The sequence below is a fragment of the Talpa europaea genome (assembly GCF_964194135.1).
Source record: "Talpa europaea genome assembly, chromosome: 2".
Lineage (NCBI taxonomy): Eukaryota > Metazoa > Chordata > Mammalia > Eulipotyphla > Talpidae > Talpa > Talpa europaea.
This window is the reverse complement of record NC_140068.1, coordinates 12,053,485-12,074,337: the sequence shown is the minus strand read 5'-3', so window position 1 is coordinate 12,074,337 and position 20,853 is coordinate 12,053,485. Positions and strand designations below refer to the sequence as shown.

At 41.3% G+C, this 20,853-nt stretch overlaps 1 protein-coding gene across 1 annotated transcript in view; it reads right to left on the bottom strand.

Moving 5' to 3' along the window:
- The window catches only part of PPIL4 (peptidylprolyl isomerase like 4), a gene marked incomplete at its 5' end in the record, with an annotated part of 42,589 nt that extends 22,728 nt beyond the window's left edge, over window positions 1–19,861 (bottom strand). Inside the window, 7 exons of the mRNA XM_084228569.1 lie at window positions 10,455–10,571; window positions 11,287–11,383; window positions 12,880–13,022; window positions 14,507–14,624; window positions 15,155–15,219; window positions 15,306–15,373; window positions 19,792–19,861. Of these exons, the coding sequence (XP_084084695.1) occupies window positions 10,455–10,571; window positions 11,287–11,383; window positions 12,880–13,022; window positions 14,507–14,624; window positions 15,155–15,219; window positions 15,306–15,373; window positions 19,792–19,861 (678 nt within the window). The remainder of the gene's footprint in view (window positions 1–10,454; window positions 10,572–11,286; window positions 11,384–12,879; window positions 13,023–14,506; window positions 14,625–15,154; window positions 15,220–15,305; window positions 15,374–19,791) is intronic.
- Between the last annotated feature and the right edge of the window lie 992 nt (window positions 19,862–20,853).

Sequence of the window (20,853 nt, the reverse complement as noted above, 5' to 3'; positions counted from 1 at the left end):
AAAGTTTAGATAACTAACGCGCTCCAAGGTCAGAGTTGCAAGCCACAGAGCTGGGACCTGAACTCAGATCATTCTGCCTTTAAGGTCCCAATTTTATTGCTACTTTTTCTTTTCCCAAGTATTTGATATATTGAAAAAGAAATTTATGTAAAGTGTATCAATTTTTTTAAGACTTATTTTTATTTATTTATGCATACAAGAACTGGGGTGTAGGCCAGAGGTGAAGGGGGTAAGAGGATTCATCAGAGACAGAATGGGGAACAGAACAGGTGGATCCAGTGAAATACACTACTGAGGGGAGCAGCGGGCAAGACAGGAGAGGTCTGCTGTGCAATATGGGTGAGCTCCCTGGTCGGGGATCGAATTCATGCTGGGGATTGAACTCATGCTGGAGATCAAACTCATATCACAGTGGCTGGCAATAGGTTGACAGTGCTGAGACTTACACCCCTGTGCCACGTGGGAGGCCCCTGTAAAGTATATCTAAATTATGAAAAGAGAAAATTAAAAACACCATGGTGCCACCAACTAGCTTAAGAACTATAATGTCCCAGGTCTCCCTGATGGCGCAAGGGGTTAAGCACCGCACTATGAAGCAATTCGCTGCCTCTACAGCACAAGTTCGATGCCCAGCTGGCCAGGGAGCAACCCACATAGCATAGCAGACCTCTCCTGACTTGCCCGCTGCTCCTCTCATTAGTGTATTTCAGTCAATCTGCCTGGTCTGTTCCCCACTCTGTCTCTGGTGAATTCTCTCACCCCCCGCATCTCTGGCCTGTACCCCAGCTCTTATATAAATAAATAAATAAATCCTTATTAAAAAAAAAAAAGAACTGGGCCTCCCCAGTAGCGCAGCGGTTGAGCGCTGGGCTGTGAAGCTGCCCGCAGCCTCTGCAGCGCCAGTTCTATCCCCTGCTGCTCCCCAGCCACCGGAGGAGGGTCCCACATGGCGCGCAGACCTCTTCTGCCGCCCGCTGCTCCCCTCAGCAGTGTACTTCGGTCCTTCTGCCTGCTCTGTTCCCCGCTCTGGTGAATTCTCTCACCCTCTCACGCGTCTGACTGTACCCAGTGCTTGTATAAATAAATAAATAAATGAATGAATGAATGAATGAATGAATGATGAATAAATAAATAAATCTTTAAATAAAAAAGAACTATAATGTCTCTTAATCCCATTCTCTCTCTGCCCTCTCAACAAAAATAACAAACATTCTACTTTTCACTTTCCATTTTGGTCATTCCTACGGATGTAGGCAACATATTGTTTAGTTCAGATTGTTTTTTAAACTTTTGAAATATACTGGACTGAATCTAGGCTTCTACAATTTATAACACTGCAATCTTTCCATATTACTTTTCACTGTGGACCAGTAACAATTGCTAGAGAGCTTTTCTAGATTTTTACCTCATCCTTACTATCATCTTATGCTTTGGTCACACTGAAGTGAATTTCTCAGTTAACTACTGCACTTGTAGCACAACATGCCACTTCCTACTAAAGAGTCAGTGAAGGTGACAGAGGAAAAAAAAATACCACAATGATGATATTGGTTTCCCTAAGGGAAAACTACTATTTCTCATGAACCTTTAGATGAGAAAACAACTGTCCTTTATATCTGTATTTGAAAACTTTCTGAGATGATTTCGATGAGGTTATCATGTAAATTACCTCCTCTTAGATAATCACATAAAAAAAACTTGAAAGTCAGAAATAGCAAGAAGCAACAGACATAAAGATGTGCTCAGTGTCTCTGAAGTCTATCAAAAGATATCAACAATAACCTATGTCCAGGGCCTCCCCGGAGGTGCAGCAGTTGAGCGCTGGGTTGCGAAGCTGCCCACAGCCTCTGCAGCGCCAGTTTGATCCCCGGCCACTGGGTGAGGGTCCCACATGGCGTGCAGACCTCTCCTGCCACCCGCTGCTCCCCTCAGCAGTGCACTTCATCAGTCCGCCTGCTTTACTCTCCGCTCTGACTCTGGTGAATTCTCTTGCCCTCCTATGCTTCTGACTGTACCCAGTGCTTGTATAAATAAATCATTAAAAATAAATAAATAAATACAGACCGGGCGTGCAGGGGAGCGCGTCGCCGGCACCGGCATTTTGCAGCAGGGACCCTTCTTGCTGGAGACTGTGTGAACCCAGCAGAAGGCTCACTGAGAAGACAGAGGTTAAGCTGGGAGGCTTTCCCACACCGGGCACCTTCTAGCCTGCAGTTCCAGCCCAGAGGGGAGCAGCACCCACCGCTGGGGCAGACCGGGCGTGCAGGGGAGCTCGTTCCCGCATCGCCATTTTGCAGCAGGGACCTTTCTTGCTGGAGACTGTGTGAACCAGCAGAAGGCTCACCGAGGAGACAGAGGTAAGCTGGGAGGCTTGCCCATGCTGGGCGCCTTCTAGCCTGCAGTTCCAGCCCAGAGGGGAGCAGCACCCACCGCTGGGGCAGACCGGGCGTGCAGGGGAGCGCGTCGCCGGCACCGGCATCGGCATCGGCATTTTGCAGCAGGGACCCTTCTTGCTGGAGACTGTGTGAACCCAGCAGAAGGCTCACCGAGGAGACAAAGGTTAAGCTGGGAGGCTTGCCCACACCAGGCACCTTCTAGCCTGCAGTTCCAGCCCAGAGGGGAGCAGCACCCACCGCTGGGGCAGACCGGGCGTGCAGGGGAGCTCGTTCCCGCATCGCCATTTTGCAGCAGGGACCTTTCTTGCTGGAGACTGTGTGAACCAGCAGAAGGCTCACCGAGGAGACAGAGGTAAGCTGGGAGGCTTGCCCATGCTGGGCGCCTTCTAGCCTGCAGTTCCAGCCCAGAGGGGAGCAGCACCCACCGCTGGGGCAGACCGGGCGTGCAGGGGAGCGCGTCCCCGGCTCTGGCATTTTGCAGCAGGGACCCTTCTTGCTGGAGACTGTGTGAACCCAGCAGAAGGCTCACCGAGGAGACAGAGCAGGGACCTGTCTTTGCTGGAGACTTGTGAACCCAGCAGAAGTTCCCCAGAGGAGCCAGTGGTGAGCTGGGAAGATCGCCCAAGATGCCGGCCAGTACCAGCAACACAGTGTCACAAGGAATACGGCAAATTAGAAAACAGGCAGTAGGGAGTAGAAAAACAACATGCAACCCAGCAACTCCTCAGCAAAATAGCACACCACAAAAAGAAAACCATCTACCAGATTGCAACGACAGTAACTTGGAAGAACTTCTGAGCCTTCCAGATAGAGAATTTAAAATTGCTGTGATTAAAAAACTGACAGAAGTCATAAAGGAAAACAATGATAAGGGGAAAATAATTAATGACCAGAAGAATGAAATTGAGTCCCTAAAGAGGGAAGTAAAAGAAATGCAGGAGATCAAAGAATTAATGGAGACGCTAAAGAACTCTGGGAAAAGCAGTGAAAGCAGAATAGATGAAATGGAAGAACGAATAAGTACTCTTGAAGACACAGAAATAAAAAGAACTAAAACAGAAAAGGAAGGAGAAGTACGAAGGAAAAAGACCGAAGAAAGACTTCGGGAACTATCTGACTCCATGAGGAAAGGAAATATAAGAGTTATAGGAATCCCAGAAGGAGAGGAGAGAGATGTAGGAACAGAGAAAATATTCATGGATATAATTGAAGAGAACTTCCCAAACGCTAAGAAGGATCTGAAAATTGATATACAAGAAGCAAGAAGAACACCAAACTTCCATGACGAAAGGAAAAATACAGCAAGACACATAATAGTAAAGCTCCCAAGAATCCAAGACAAAGAAAAAATAATGAAACTAACAAGAGGGAAGAAACAGATAACATTCAAAGGGAAACCAATCAGACTGACATCAGACTTCTCTGAAGAAACACTACGGGCAAGGAGAGAGTGGAGGGACATAGTCAACAGACTCCAAGAAAACAGATGCCAACCAAGAATACTCTATCCCGCAAAGCTCTCCTTCCTCTTTGAAGAAAGAATATGGACCTTCCCAGACAAACAGAAACTCCGGAATTTCATTGCGACTAAACCCCCACTCCAAAAAATACTACAAGGAGTCCTAAAGCCAGAACCTCAGAGGGACGAATAACAACAAAAGAAGGCCAAAGAAAGTTATTAAAAGAATAAATAAATAAAATCAAAGGAAAGACAAACACAATGGCAAATACAGATGCTAACATATCAATACTAACTCTAAATGTAAATGGACTAAACTCTCCAATAAAAAGACACAGAGTTGCAGGCTGGATTAAGAAACAAAACCCAACCTTTTGCTGTCTCCAGGAAACACATTTAGCTGCAAAAGATAAAAATAGACTCAAAGTTAAAGGATGGAAAACAATTCTACAAGCAAATGGACCAAAAAAGAAGGCAGGAACAGCTATACTCATATCAGATAAAACAGATTTCAAACTTAAAAAGATAAAAAGAGACCCCAGTGGTCATTACATTATGATCAAGGGGATAATACTTCAAGAAGAAATAACACTCATTAACATATATTCACCAAACGAAGGAGCACCAAAATATATCAGACAACTATTGGCATCTCTGAAAACAGACATCAGAGAAAACACATACGTAGTGGGAGACTTCAACACACCACTATCAACAATGGATACATCAACAAGACAAAAAATAAGTAAAGACACTAAAGCTCTAAATAAGGATCTAGAGTGCTTAGGCTTAACAGACATATATAGAACACTAAACCCAAAAAAATCTGAGTATACATTTTTCTCAAGCGCACACGGATCATTCTCTAGGATCGATCATATACTGGGGCACAAGACAAACATCAACAGATACACCAAGATTGAAATCATACCAACCATCTTTTCTGACCATGAAGGCATCAAACTAGAAATAAACCATAAAGAGAAGGCAAAATGGAGAGGTATTCTCCTACCTCGTGGAGATTGAAACCCACACTACTGGAAGTCCACTGGACTAACGAGGAGATAAAAGAAGAAATTAAAAAATTCTTTGAATTGAATGACAAGGAGGACACCAATTTCCTAAATGTATGGGATGCAGCAAAAGCAGTAATAAGAGGAAAATATATAGCAATAGATGCTCACATCAAGAAACAAGAAAGAACTCAAAGAAACAACCTAATCTCGAAACTCAAAGATCTAGAAAAAGAACAACAAAAAAGCCCCAAAACCAGTAGAAGAAAAGAAATAATAAAAAACAAAGCAGAAATAAATGAAATCGAAACTAAAAAAACAACCCAAAAGATCAATGAAACCAAGAGCTGGTTCTTCGAAAAAATAAATAAAATAGATAAACCCCTTGCCAGGCTCACAAGGGCAAAAAGGGAGAAAGCACAAATAAATAGGATAATAAATGAAAGAGGAGAAATCACAACGGACACAGCAGAAATCAAAAGAATTATTAATAACTACTATGAACAGTTATATGGAAACAAGTTTAACAATCTAGAGGAGATGGACAAATTCCTACAACTCTACAATCACCCAAAGCTAGATAAAGAAGAAATAGAACACCTAAACAGACCAATTACAATTAGCGAAATTGAAATGGTAATCAAAAACCTCCCCAAAAACAAAAGCCCAGGACCTGATGGATTTACAAATGAATTCTACCAAACATTCAGAGACGAATTGGTACCTATCCTTCACAAACTCTTCCAAAAAATTGAGAAGGAAGGTATAGTACCTAACACGTTCTATGAAGCCAACATTACACTAATACCAAAACCGAACAAGGACGACACAAAAAAAGAAAACTATAGGCCAATCTCCCTAATGAACACTGATGCAAAAATCCTCAATAAAATTTTAGCTATCAGAATCCAACAGTGTATCCATAAGGTAATTCACCACGACCAAGTAGGATTCATTCCAGGGACACAAGGATGGTTTAACATCCGAAAAATCAATCAACGTTATCCAACACATCAACAAAAAGAAATATAAAAACCATATGATAATATCAATAGATGCTGAGAAAGCTTTCGACAAAGTGCAACACCCATTCATGATAAAAGCCCTTGAAATTCTTGGGATACAAGGAACGTACCTCAACATCATAAAGGCCATCTATGACAAGCCAATAGCCAGTGTCATTCTCAATGGTGAAAAGCTGAAAGCAACTCCATTAAGATCTGGAACAAGACAAGGATGTCCACTTTCACCACTGCTTTTCAATATAATACTGGAAGTCCTAGCCAGAGCAATAAGACAAGAGAAAGACATCCAAGGAATCCAAATAGGAAAAGAAGAAGTCAAACTATCACTCTTTGCAGATGATATGATAATATACATAGAGAACCCCAAAAACTCCACAGAAAAACTAATTCAACTCATCAATCAGTTCAGTAAAGTGGCAGGATACAAAATCAACACGCAAAAGTCAGTAGCCTTCCTATATACAAACATTAAATCTGAATAAGAAGAAATAAAAAAAAAATCCCTTTTATTATTGAAACAAAAAAAATCAAATATTTGGGAATAAATCTAACAAAAGAGGTAAAGGACCTATACAAAGAAAACTATAAAACACTGTTAAAAGAAATAGAAGAAGACACAAAGAAATGGAAAGACATCCCCTGCTCATGGATTGGGAGAATAAACATTATTAAAATGGCCATCCTACCAAAAGCAATATACAGATTCAATGCTATTCCAATCAAAATTTCAATGTCATTCTTCAAAGAAATAGAACAATTATTGATGAAATTCATATGGAATCACAAAAAACCCCGAATAGCCAAAGCTCTCCTGAAAAAAAAAGAAGGGAATGGAGGCATCACACTCCCAGACTTCAAACTATACTACAAAGCCATAATCATCAAAACTGCATGGTATTGGAACAAGAATAGACATACAGACCAATGGAATCGAATAGAAAATCCAGAAATAAACCCACAGATTTATGGTCAACTAATCTTTGACAAAGGAGCAAAGACTATGCATTGGAGCAAAGAAAGTTTGTTCAATAAATGGTGCTGGGAAAACTGGGTCGCTACATGCAAAAGAATGAAGCTTGACCACTACCTCACACCATATACAAAAATCAACTCAAAATGGATTAAAGAACTAGACATAAGACCTGAAACCATAAAATACATAGAAGGAAATATAGGCGAAACACTAAGTGATTTGCATATCAAAGACATCTTTACAGACACATCACCCAAAGCAGTGATAGTGAAGGCAAAGATCAACAGCTGGGACTACATCAAATTAAAGAGCTTCTGCACAGCAAAAGAGACAATAACAAAAACAAAGAGAAACCCCACCAACTGGGAGAAAATTTTTGCACACAACACTAATGATAAAGGACTGATCACAAAAATCTGCAAAGAGCTGATGAGACTCAACAACAACAAAGAAAATAATCCAGTCAAAAAATGGACAGAGGAACTAAAAAGAAACTTCTCTGAAGAAGAAATGCGAATGGCCAACAGGCATATGAAAAAATGTTCAACATCACTTGCAATCAGGGAAATGCAAATCAAAACTACCATGAGATACCATCTTACACCAGTGAGAATGGCACATATTAAAAAAACTAGCAACAACAAATGTTGGCGAGGTTGTGGAGAAAAAGGAACTCTTCTGCACTGTTGGTGGGAGTGCAAACTGGTCCAACCACTATGGAGAGCTGTGTGGAGATTTCTGGACCTACTAAACATAGAGCTTCCACAGGATCCAGCAATTCCACTCCTAGGTATTTACCCAAAGAACACAGAAACATCAATTCCAAAGAACACCTGCACCCCTATGTTTATAGCAGCACTGTTTACAATAGCTAAGCTTTGGAAACAGCCCAAATGCCCAAAAATAGATGACTGGATCAAGAAGATGTGGTACATATACACCATGGAATATTACTCAGCATTCAAAAAAGATAAACACATGCAATTTGCAGCAACATGGATGACGCTGGAAGGGATCATGCTCAGCGAAATAAGCCAAAAAGAAAAAGAAAAATACCGGATGGTCTCACTCATAGCAGGGATCTAGAAAACTTAAATAAGGGACCAGGAAAATGAATAACTATAAGAAAGTGAAAATCAAAATCAACAAAAACTATGAACCAGAGACACTTTTTGGGGGGTGGGGGGGAGGGATTGGGGTCAGAATGGGGGGAGGGGAGGGATTGGGGTCAGAATGGGGGGATTGCAATTGTATGGGGAATATAAAAATAAAATTTATTAATTAAAAAATAAATAAATAAATAAAAATAAATGAATAAATAAATAATAAAAATGGAAAAAAAAATAACCTATGTCCAATAAGCAGTATCCCAACAAGGAACACCAAGAAGAGCATATCAGTAAAAATTCCAAAATGCAAGCACCACATGGCAAAAATACCACATCTAAAGGAAGTACAAATAAGAAAAAAAGTTGAGTTTGAAAAGAATTTGCTATATTACTTAAAGATAACTTGAAAATACTATATCAACATTTCAAATATTTCTACCAACTATGATATTGGAAACTAATATTGCAAAATATTAATGGAATTGTTTATTATACACAAATGAATTAAGAAAAACTGACATTCTTAGAAAATAAAAGATGAAACCTGATATAGTGAGACTCAAAAGGGCCCAGGATGACCTGCTAAAATGGCTAAAATTCAAACACTGACAACACCAAATGTAAGCAAAGATGTGGAGCAACAGGGCCTCTCACTCACTGCTGGTGGGAATGCAAACCTGTGCAGTCACTTTAGAAGACAACCTGAAAGTTTCTTACAAAGCTAAACCATATAATCCATCTACTGTGCACCTACTAAACATGTTAAATGAGTTTAAAAAAAAAAAGAAAAAACTATATCCACCAAAAATCTACACAATGTTCAGAGTAGATTTATTCATACTTGTCAAAACTTGGAAAAGAACAAGGTTATCTTTTAACTTGGAAGAAGTTTCAATGCACATTGCTAAGTAAAAAGGTCAATCTGAGAAAGCCATTTACTATATATATTCCAACTATATGACATTGTGGAGAATATGAAACTACATAAACAATAAAAGATGACCAGCGATTGCCAGGGGGTGGGGGAGAGGGAGAGATGAACATGAAGAGCACAGGTTTTTAGAGTATGAAACTATAATGCAGGATATATGGCCTTTGTCAAAATCCACAGGATATACAAGATAAAAAGTGTATTAGAGACTTTAGTTAATAATGTCTCAATATTGGCTCACTAGCTGTAACAGATGTATCATGTTAATGCAAGATATTAATAAAAGGGAAACTGCTGGGGAAGAGTGAGGAAGTATATAGGAACCCTATTTCCAGGCCATTTTTCTGTAAGCCTGAAACTGCGCTAAAAAATCAAGTCTATTTATTAAAAACAAAACAAAACAAGTCCATGCTGATAATATATATTCACTCAAGTCGTATTCTGGCTGTGGTTATATAACCTGAATCTAATCACCATCATCAGTAGTAGTCTACTGATGAGTAGTCTATAAATGACCTGTATTCTTCAAAAATGTTAATTAAATGAAAAATAAAGACAGGTTAAGGAAGTCTTCTAAATATAACAGATGATCAACCATGAGCTGGATTCTAGATATTAAGGGAGAAGTTATAAAGGTTAATAACTGAAAAAACTATTATAGAAATAACTGGCAAAATTAGAAAATGAACAAAACTTTCTACCCATTTTAAATTTCCAGATTTGGTCACTATGAATATATTATATAGTACCGCTGTTCTTAGGAAATACAGAGGAATTTAAAAGGTGAAAAGAAATGATATTTGTAAGTTATTTTCAAATGGCCCAGAAAAAAATAATATGCACGTGAGCATGTATAATCAGAAAAAGAGAGTGAGCAAGAATGAATGATCAAGAAGAAAAGGCAAAATGCTAAAAATTGGTAACTCTAGGTAGAAAGGTATATAAAGGTACAGTGGTTTTTGTAATTTTCCCACAGATTTGAAATTATTTGAAAACAATAAGTTTCAAAACTAAGCAAACCCATTTTCCTGCGGCACTGCCTATACTTCTGCTATTGAAAAATCTGGTAACAGGGGCATCCCTGGTGGCGCAAGGGGTTAAGATGCAAACTATGAAGCTATCCGCAGCCACTGCAGCACGAGTTTGATCCCCGGCCCGCCAGAGAGCTACCCACATGGCGCAGCAGATCTCTCCTGTCTCGCCTGCTGCCCACCTGAGCACTGTATTTCAGTGGGTCTGCCTGTTCTGCTCCCCATTGTTTCTGGTGAATCCTCTCACCCCCTGCACCTCTGGCTTATGTCCCAGTTCTTGTGTGCATAAATCTTAATAAATAAATAATGAATAAAAAGGCAATTGGCACTACATTGACAATGGAGACAGATTTGTTTACATAACCTATTATGGCATATAATATTTAATTCAGAAAAAAACTTGAATTTTTAAATATTTTAACACTATCAAAGAGCCAGAAATAAAATCACAATGAGTATGTTTTAAATATTGCAGAAATATTGAATAAACTAAAATAATGAATAAAAATCATCTCACCATTTCTAATAAAATAGCTTGAGTTTTGGCCTCTTTTTCTGCCTTTATTTCTTCTACTTCTTCAGCTGATCTTCCTTTGAAATCATCAATTTCTTCATCTGCTCCTATCCGGCCACTCTATAAGACAGAAATTACTCACATATCCTTAAAGAACAAAAAACCTGAGAATCATGGGAAACATCATGCACTATTTTTAATTCATCAAGTGTGTTAGAACAATTTACAAAACTCTAAAAATTGATTTAATTCAATAATATTTGCCAAACAGTACTTCTGATTTACTATAAATCAAAATTAAAATCTATTTAGAAACGATCTGGTATCCAACTAAGTGTTGAATGCAGACAATAACTGACCTTAGAAATTAAGTCTCCAATCCCACTATGCAGGTAAATTTAGTAAGCAGAAATTTGTATCTTAAAAATATCTGGGGAAAAGTCTGTATTGTTGCACAGATTTCTGGATTTCAGCATGGCTCGAGTATTCCAATTGAAAAGATGAGTTTAAATTAATCTGAAAGCCATATTCCTATTTAGAGTTAGGAGGTAAGAAAAACATTATCCCAAGGTGTTCATATAAGCTTCTAGAACTAAGGCTATTAGCAGACAAAGGCTATTCTGGTGGAACAAAAAAAAAAAAAACCTTAGGGAAATAAAAAGAGAGCTAAAAAATCAGTATCTCTGGAAAAAGAACTCTAAACTTGTTCCAGTGTAACTGATCAAGCAAGATCATTATTGTGGGGGGGGAAAAAAAAAGTTCTAATAGACTAGAAAACTGAATCTGTGGGAAGTATTAATATTCACATACATTAAATCCCAAAAAGGCTACTCACATCTAATTGTTCCCTTGTAGGTTCCGGTGATCGATCAGGAATTAATAGATCAGGAGGGTCATCAAATGGATCATCTAAAATCACTGTATGATTTATCCTTACAAAATAAATCCATATCAAGTATACATTTATTTCATATCCACATTTTGTTTTTTATAAAGATAGTAACAAATACCTTAAGTTTCTCTAACGCCAAAAACCCTGCAAGTTCTTCAGTTTTATTATACAAGGACATTACCAGAGTATACTTTCACAATTAGTAATGCTGTTTTCCATTTTTTGATATTATATTTATTATTCTTCATTACACAGAATATGTCCAAATCTTAGTACTTTTGCCATATTTCTCAATAATCTACATTTAAAAATGAACTATTAATAATTTCTTCTAATATAAGCTATTATAAACTAGTACAACTATAAAAAGAGTATCTAAATTTGAACCATATTTAAACTGCAGATTAAAATATGCTAGTTGGGGCCTCCCTGGTGGCACAAGGGATTAAGCACTGCACTGTGAAGCTATCCACAGCCTCTGCATCATGAGTTCGATCCCCAACCAGGCAGCTACCCACATGGCACAGCAGACCTCTCCTGTCTCACCTGCTACTCCCCTCAGCAGTGTATTTCAGTCAATGTGACTATTCTGCTCCCCACTCTGTCTCTGGCGAATCCTCTCACCCCGCCCCCCGCACCTCTGGCCTGTACCCCAGCTCTTACATGCATAAATGTTTTAAAAAAATAAAATATGCTAGTTAACATTATTAAGAGGGGCCTCCCTGGTGGCGCAAGGAGTTAAGTCTCAGCACATGAAGCTGTCCGCAGCCTCTGCAGCACAAGTTCGATCCCCGGCCAGGGAGCAACCCACATGGTGCAGCAGACCTTTCCTGTCTCCCCGCTGCTCCCCTCAGCAGTGGATTTCAATCTGCCTGTTCTGCTCCCCACTCTCTCTGGTGAATCCTCTCACCCCCCCCCCATACCTCTGGCCTGTACCCCAGTTCTTACATGCATAAATAAATAAATCTTTAGAAAAAAAAAAAAAACATTATTAAGAGGCAAATCTATTTTACTCATTTAAAAATTAGTACAACTATAAAGAGACAAAAGGTCCTTTTATTATAAGGATTGTAAGAATCATGTATTCCATTCACATTTTGAAATGATGGCCTTTGCCATTACCACTACATGTCAACCATTACAGTCTTAAAATATCTAGTACATGTAGACAGTAAACTATAATTGGGCCTCCCTGTTGGCGCAAGGGGTTAAGCACCGCGCTATGAAGCAATCTGCAGCCTCTGCAGTACAAGTTCAATCCCCGGCCATCCAGACAGCAACCCACATGGTGCAGCAGACCTCTCCTGACTCACTCGCTGCTCCCCTCAGCAGTGTATTTCAGTCAGTCTGCCTGTTCTGCTCCCCAGTCTGTCTCTGGTGAATCCTCTCACCACCACCCCCGCATCTCTGGCCTGTATCCCAGATCTTGTATGCATAAATAAATAAATCTTTAAAAAATAAAAAAATTAAATATAATTAAAGGTATGAACAAAGCCTCCACTTTAAAAAAAAAAAACCAAAAAACTATAACCACACCTGATATCTTGATATGGTACAAAGTCCTTGTCAACAAAGGTCTCATTAATTTTCTTAATTATGTCCATGCCTTCTGTCACTTCACCAAACACTGTATGAACACCATCAAGGTAATCAAGATTATCTCCTGTAGTAATGAGAAACTATATAGGAAGACACAGAATAAATACAAATATATACCTATTAAAACAAATCAGTTACAGACTGGCAAGTACACAAAAGTAAGACTCTACCTTAACTGCACGGAACTTCACCCACTTGTTATTAATACTAAATAAAAAATACAAAGCTTGGGCCTCCTTGGTGGCACAAGGGGTTAAGACGCAACCTACGAAGCAATCCGCAGCCACTGCAGCACGAGTTCGATCCCCTGTCAGGGAGCAACTCACATGGCGCAGCAGACCTCTCCTGACCTGCCTGCTGCTCCCCTCAGCAGTGTAGTCAGTCAGTCTGCCTGTTCTGTTCCCCACTCTGTCTCTGGTGGATCCTCCCACCCCCCACGCCTCAGGCCTGTACCCCAGTTCTTGTATGCATAAATAAATAAATCTTAAAAAATATATATAAAACTTAAGCATAAAACAAATGTTTCCCTGATTGCTTATAATATTCAAACTAAGCAAGGTTTGGTTTCTTCATATGTAAACTGTGAAGAAAAAAAAGAGCATCTACCCCAATGGGGCTGTCTGGGGATTAAACTAGACAGCAAATAAAAGGTGATCAATGTGTCTGGTTTAGAAACAAGTAATAGACACTAAAAGAAAATAGGCTACAGTGTGACAGTGATGTCCTATGGATACTGAGATTGTGCATAATATTTTCTCCTTTGTACCTTTTTGTATTTTTTAAATTCCTCACAATGGACAAGTCTTACATTTAAAAGAACAAAAGAATAGAGGTTTTTTCAGTGCAAAAAATGGTGCAATCTCTTCCTTCTAACGAAGATGTTTGATTGAAATTTCTTTCTTACTGGATAGTTTTTCATTTTTATTTTTTTAAAGATCCATTCATTTATGCATATAAGAACTGGGGTACAGGCCAGAGGTGTGGGGCGTGAGAGGATTCCCCAGAAACAGAATGGGTAACAGAACAGGCAGATTGACTGAATACAACGCTGAGGGGAGCAGCAGGCGAGTCAGGAGAGGTCTGCTGTGCCATGCGGGTAGTTCCCTGGTCGGGACCGAACTCATGATGCAGTGGCTGCGGATAGCTTCATAGATTGCAACCGACCATTTGCGCCACCAGGGAGGCCCCTTACTGGACAGTTTAAAAAGGTAACTTTTGGCGGGGCCTCCCTGGTGGTGCAAGGGATTAAGTCTCAGCACTGTAAAGCTATTTGCAGCTACTGCAGCATGAGTTCAATCCCAAACCAGGGAAGTGACCCACATGGCACAGTAGGCCTCTCCTGTTTGGCCCGTTGCTGCCCACAGCAGTGTATTTTAATCATTCTGCCTGATCTGTTCCCCACTCTATCTCTGGTGTGAATCCTCTCACCCCAACCCTAGCACCTCTGCCTTGTACCCCAGTTCCTATGTGTATAATTTTTTTTTTTTTTAAAAAAAGGTAACTTTTGAAGGCTCTTTCCCATCCTTTATTTTAAAGCAAAACTCATCATTATCCATGTCCTGACCTGAGATCCATGCTGGTCACTGCCATTGTTCACCATGGAAACAGTGCCTTTCTTCTTGTGCTTAATTCTTGGCACTTTTTCTGCCTCGAAAAAGCTTGCTTGATCTCCATAAAGTTGACTGAAAGCACATATAATAAGGTTATAAAATACAAGTGTAAGAGTACTAGTGACATATCCAGCTACCATTTCCTTGTAGAAATGCCACTATGATTCAAAATACTCATTTTTTGCTATAGACATGTAGAAAATTTGGTGGTGGGGCACAAAAACAGTTTTAAGCAAGTAAAAGAAGTTAGTATAATTTATTTGAACCATATTTAAAAAGCAGGGCCTCCCTGGTGGCACAAGGGGTTAACCACCACACTATGAAGCAATCCACAGCCTCCCCAGCCAGCCAGGGAGCAATGGCGTAGCAGACCTCTCCTGTCTCACCCGCTACTCCCCTCAGCAGTGTTTCAGTCAGTCTGCCTGTTCTGTTCCCCACTCTGTCTCTGGTGAATCCTCTCACCCCCTGCATCTCTGGCCTATACCCCAGCTCTTGTATGCATATATAAATAAATCTTTTTTAAAAAATGCAGATTAAAATATGCTCGTTAACATTATTAAAAGGCAAGTCTATTTTACTCATTTAAAAATAAAAGAACTTACCCAAAAACAGACTCTCCTCCACGACCAGTCCCTGTAGGGTCACCAGTTTGTATGATGAAATCCCTCTATAATATATAGGATAGTTTGTCAATTCAGAAGGTTGCTAGATGGTTTTAATAACAAAAGACATGACTAATATCAACCAACTCACCTGTACATTATGAATAAGGCAATAATTATAATATTTTATTTTGCACAGCTTCAGGAAATTCAAGCAGGCTGGAAGAAAGAAAATACTAAATTTATCTTAGTAATTCACAAAAACATTGTTAAACAAGTAAAAAGAGTATAATTTATATCATCACACAAAACCCCTCAAAACAGTCAAATGTCCAAAATCATAAAAAGGCAGTAATACTCGAAAAAGGGCACTATATCTTAAAATTATCTTTTTATTCTCTTTTTCTGAGGATTTCTTCATCATCTGAGCTGAAACAGGACATACAGGTATCTGGGAGTACACATGCACTTATGGATGGATTGGTTTTATGAGGAAAAAAAGGAACAATTAAAAAGAGGATATCATTACAGGAAAGGATGTAACAGAGCATCTGAAAACATAAGTTACAGAAAATTAATTATCTGGTACCAAGTTGTTTTTACAAGTATTAAGCAGTCCTTAACGAAAATCCATATACTTGTCATCTATCACTTTCCTCATAGAAATTCACTTGCTTGTCCAGTAAACATTGACAGAGTATCTTCCAGGTGCTTAGCACAGCTATCACAAATGCCATCAGCTGCAGCCTCTGCCCTCAATAATTTCATAGTTGTGGAGAAATGCTAACAAATTCTCAAGGCTCCAAGGCAGAAACAGGACAAACTGAAAAAACATGAGACTGTCCCTACCCTCAAGAAACTTATACTAATCCAAGATCCTGAAAACAAATAGTTACGTACTGGGCATGTCAGATAATACCATTTGTACTCAAACAGTAAAATGGTAAGAAGTGATTTTTAAAGTGGCACAAGACTTCAAAACAAAAATTATTTTAAGTAGAACATTAGAAGATTTCATTGAAGTTTAAGGTAAGCATTACAAGAACTGGTTGAGCAGAGAGTACTTAAGATAGGACATTTTTTAAAGCCTGAAAGTGGGAATTTAAATGTTTTTTAATTCCCCAGTATTAGAGCAAGAGAGAGTAAAAAGCTGGAGAAGTAAAGTGGGGTCAAGCTATTAGAGGGTCTTAAATACTAGGGTTTCAGTTGTTTTTCTATAATAAGGTATTTCTTGGCTTAGAAACATACAAGAGCAGTTGGGTTTTTTTTTAACCAGAAAACAAAAATCATTGATCTAGTCAGTTATCATCAATGCTGCCAAAATCCTGGATAAAGAGCTAACGGGAACACTTTCATAAAGGTTCAGGTGGATAAGCCTGAACCCACTAACCAATTTTAACATCACTAATAGCCCACCACATATCAAATAGCTCCTAGAGGTGAGCCATTGAAAGTAGACTACTTCCTAGGAATAATCTCGCCCAAAACAATAAACTTGAATCTGACCAAGGCTCTAAATCTAAGTAGCAATCAATGAGAAATAGAAGGAATGGAAGAATAAAAGATACACAGATAAAAATCAGTCAAATCCAAACTGAGGGAAATTTCTAAGACAAATGGCCCAGATCACAAAGAAAATAAAAGGGGGTGGGGCCTAGCAGCTAAAAGATGGTTAGGAACTATAGCAACCAACATAATAAATGGACATGGGGTTTCTTATAAAACGAAACACATTCTTAACCACACAATCCAGCTATCATGTTCCTTGGTATTCGCCCAAAGGAAATGAAATCTTAATACAAAAACCTGCACGTGGGTCCTCCGTAGTGGCCCAGCCAGGGAGCTACCCACATGGTGCAGCAGACCTCTCCTGTCTCACCGGGCTGCTCCCCTCAGCAGTGTATTTCTGTTAGTCTGCCTGCTCTGTTCCCTACTCTGTCCACACCTCTGGCCTATACTCCAGTTTTTGTATGCATAAATAAATAAATCTTTTTTAAAAAAACCCTGCAAGTGGATATTTACAGTAGTTTTATTCATAATTGCCTACATTTGGAAGCAACAAAGAAGTCCTTCAGTATGTTATAGATATAGTACATTCAGACAACAGAATATTATTTGGTGCTAAAAAGAAATGAGCTTCGACATGGAAAAAACTTAAATGCATATATACTATTAAGTGAAAGCAGCCAAACTGAAAAAGTTATAGATTCCATCTAAATAACATACTAGAAAAGGTAAAATCTTAGAGATAATAAAAGATCAAAAGGAGCCAGGATGGGCCTCCCTAATGGAGCAAGGGCTTAAGCGTCAGCACTATGAAGCAATCCACAGCTACTGCAACAGGAGTCTGATCCCCAGCCAGAAAGGTGACCCACATGGTGCAGCAGACCTCTCCTATCTCGCCCGCTGCTCCCCTCAGCAATGTATTTAAGCCAATTCGCCTGTTCTGCTCCCCATCTGTCTCTGGAAAATCCTCTCACCACCCCTATACCACTAGCCTGTACCCCAGTTCTTGTATACATAAACCTTTAAAAAAAAAAAAGGAGCCAGGATTTGGGGGGAGTGGGATGAACAGGCAAATCACAGAGGATTTTGGGGACAGTGAAACTATTCTGTACGAAACTGTAATGATGGATAGATCTACCCATATCCAGAGACTGTACACCCAATGTGTCCTGAAATCATCTATGGACTTGGGGTGATTATGATATGTCAGTTTAAGTCCATCAATATCAATGTACCACTACAGTATAAATGTACAATGTCACAACATAAGTGTATACTTACAGTGGAGGATGCAGTGCATGTGTGGAGGTAGGGATATATGGGAAATCTCTGCATCTTCCCCTCAATTTTGCTATGAATCTTAAACTACTATCAAAAAACAAAGAAGTTTTAAAAAGGAAGTAAGAAAGAGTCTATAGATAGAAAGATATTTAAGAGATATAACAACCAATATACCATGTGACCCTTATTTGGATCCTAACATAAAGTACCAAATATTTTTTAATGTTTATGAGACAATAGGAAAATATAAACTATAGCAAGGAGTTATTGCTAAATTTTTCAGATAGTAATATATGGTTATGTTTTTAAAGCATCTTTTAGATAAACAAATATATCCAGTGGAGGTAGGCACATTAGACTCATTACAAGAGTCTTTCTACTTCTATGTTTAAATTTTCTCTAATATAAAGTAAAAAAAAGGAATGAAAGGGGAGAGAGTGAGGAAGGAAAATAATTCTGGATGTTTACTATAGGTTGTATTTATTTATACAAGTAGATAACCAATCACATATTTACAAATATAAACAAATGAAGCCGATTTAGGATTTCAGTGTTCCAGCTATCTTTGTAGAAACACTGCTTGTCCATTCTGTGTTCATTAGGTAGTGATGAACAGCCTCTTCACCTCCTCACAGCCCTGGGGAAAGATAACTCTGCTTGGGAACAAAGGAGAGCTTCACAGAAGAAAACATGCTTGATCTGAGATTTGAATAATTAGCAGAAAGTCTGCCAAAAGGAAGGTGGAGAGAAAAGTGGGGTAAAGGCAATAGTATGAAGTATGTATGGCTGAGGAAACTGTTTGCCAGGGGAGAGTCAAGTGTGGGCAGCTGTAGCTCGTTTCATCCTTTTTGATAAACTCTGCTTTCCTTGGGGGGGAGTAGAACACTGATTGTTAACTAACCTCTCCTGGCCTCCATTTCGTCCCTATTGTGATACATTCGCCACACTGCTGCCTCTTATCGTCCTGAAATAACAAGTTCGCCAAACCTCAATCCTGCTCTTCAAGAGTTCAAGACTCGTCCTCAGCAGAGCACCTAAAACTATTCACAATCTGACCTAAACTACATCACGTATACGACCAGGCTACATAAGAACACTCTGCCATTGCACTTTACACAGCACTCTTTCAAACCACGCCTAACCACTAGCAGAAATTCCAACCTTTATCCGCACTCCTCCTTGCAAGAGCTAGTTCAAGGTTTCTGCATTCTTCGCTAGCTTCCTTTCTCCCCACCCCCAAGCAGAAAGACGCCCTCCTCCGGTTTCCATGGCAACTTACACATTCTTCTACGACACTTAAAAGTTAAATGGATTGCCGCGTTTATTTCCTCCAGTGGAAGATCAGATCCTCAAGGGTAAGTCTCTTATCAAGGGACATCAAGACACCGAGCCTTGCAGAGCAGGGACGCAATGAGTGTTTCCTAAGGTTCGGTGCACACCTGCCGACAGCCTGTCCTCCATCCAGGCGAAATGCCCACACCCACTGCTGCCTGCACATCCTCCAGCTCCCACCGAGATTTACCGGCTACACATCAAGGAACAGTGGTTGTGTTCTAGAGGAAAGCTCAGCACAGTCATAAAAGCCATGGGCATTACATATGCACACTGCATCCCGCGCGCGCGCGCGGACACTCATGCCCATGAGCACTCGCCACCCGAGGGGACAGCACAAGACTCAGTAGACCGGCGGCTTCTCAAAAAAACTTTTCGATTCAAGGCCTCTAACCAAGCCGGGTCGCAGGCACCAGTCGCCCCAAAGCTGCACCCAGTCGACGCCCGGGGGCGGACAGAGAAAGGGGGCGGGAAAGGAGATGGCGGCCCGGCGGGAGGTGAGGGGGCCCGGGCCTCACCGCGCGGCCGTTCCTCGGTGTACAAGTCGATGACGACGTCGCCCAAAGTGGTCTCCAGCAGAACCGCCATGGCGCCCGCTCCTCCTCTGCAACAAGCCGGGGTGACAAGCGCAGCCCGGCGTCGTCGACGCCTCGCGTCACCGGCGCGCGACGCCTACGTCATCCCTCCAGCGACACCGCCCCTTCCCGGCACCCCGTCGGGCTGGCTGCGGGGTGCGGCCGCCTGCTTGCTCTCCAGCGGTGCCCGCCCGCTCTCCAGCGGTGCCCGCCCGGCTCTCCAGCGGTGCCCGCCCAGCTCTCCAGCGGTGCCCGCCCGCTCTCCAGCGGTGCCCGCCCGGCTCTCCAGCGGTGGCCGCCCGGCTCTCCAGCGGTGCCCTCCCGGCTCTCCAGCGGTGCCCGCCCGCTCTCCAGCGGTGCCCGCTCGGCTCTCCAGCGGTGCCCGCCCGCTCTCCAGCGGTGCCCTCCCGGCTCTCCAGCGGTGCCCGCCCGCTCTCCAGCGGTGCCCGCCCAGCTCTCCAGCGGTGCCCGCCCGCTCTCCAGCGGTGCCCGCCCGGCTCTCCAGCGGTGCCCGCCCGCTCTCCAGCGGTGCCCTCCAGGCTCTCCAGCGGTGCCCGAGCGTCCCACCCGCGGCGCCGCCCTTTGGAAAGAGCCTCGCCATCGCCCTCCCGCCCCCGGCGACTGGCGCGGACGCCTGTAGCTCAGGAGAACCTCCAGCGCTGTGCCGGCTCGTGTCCAGCCCAAGTAGCGGGTGGACCTACGAGCGGCCCTTTTATGCACCGCCTGGCCCGTCAGGCGTAGCCACAGAGCAACCGGGCGCCACCGTCCCCGCCTTTGTGTTGAGAAGATTCTTCAGGGTTTCCTAAGCCGCCTCTTCTTGTCGCCCTAAATCAGAAACTTTAAAGTGTAAATGTTCGATTTGCTACCCAGAAAGCTGATTGACAGGGAGTTCTTTAGTGACGAATCGTGTTCAGAGACTACCTGTTACAGCCGAAGGCGGTGGATCCTTAGTGCGACCACCTGAAAAACGGAGTTGACGTCCGGAGGGTTGCAAGAACACTGTAG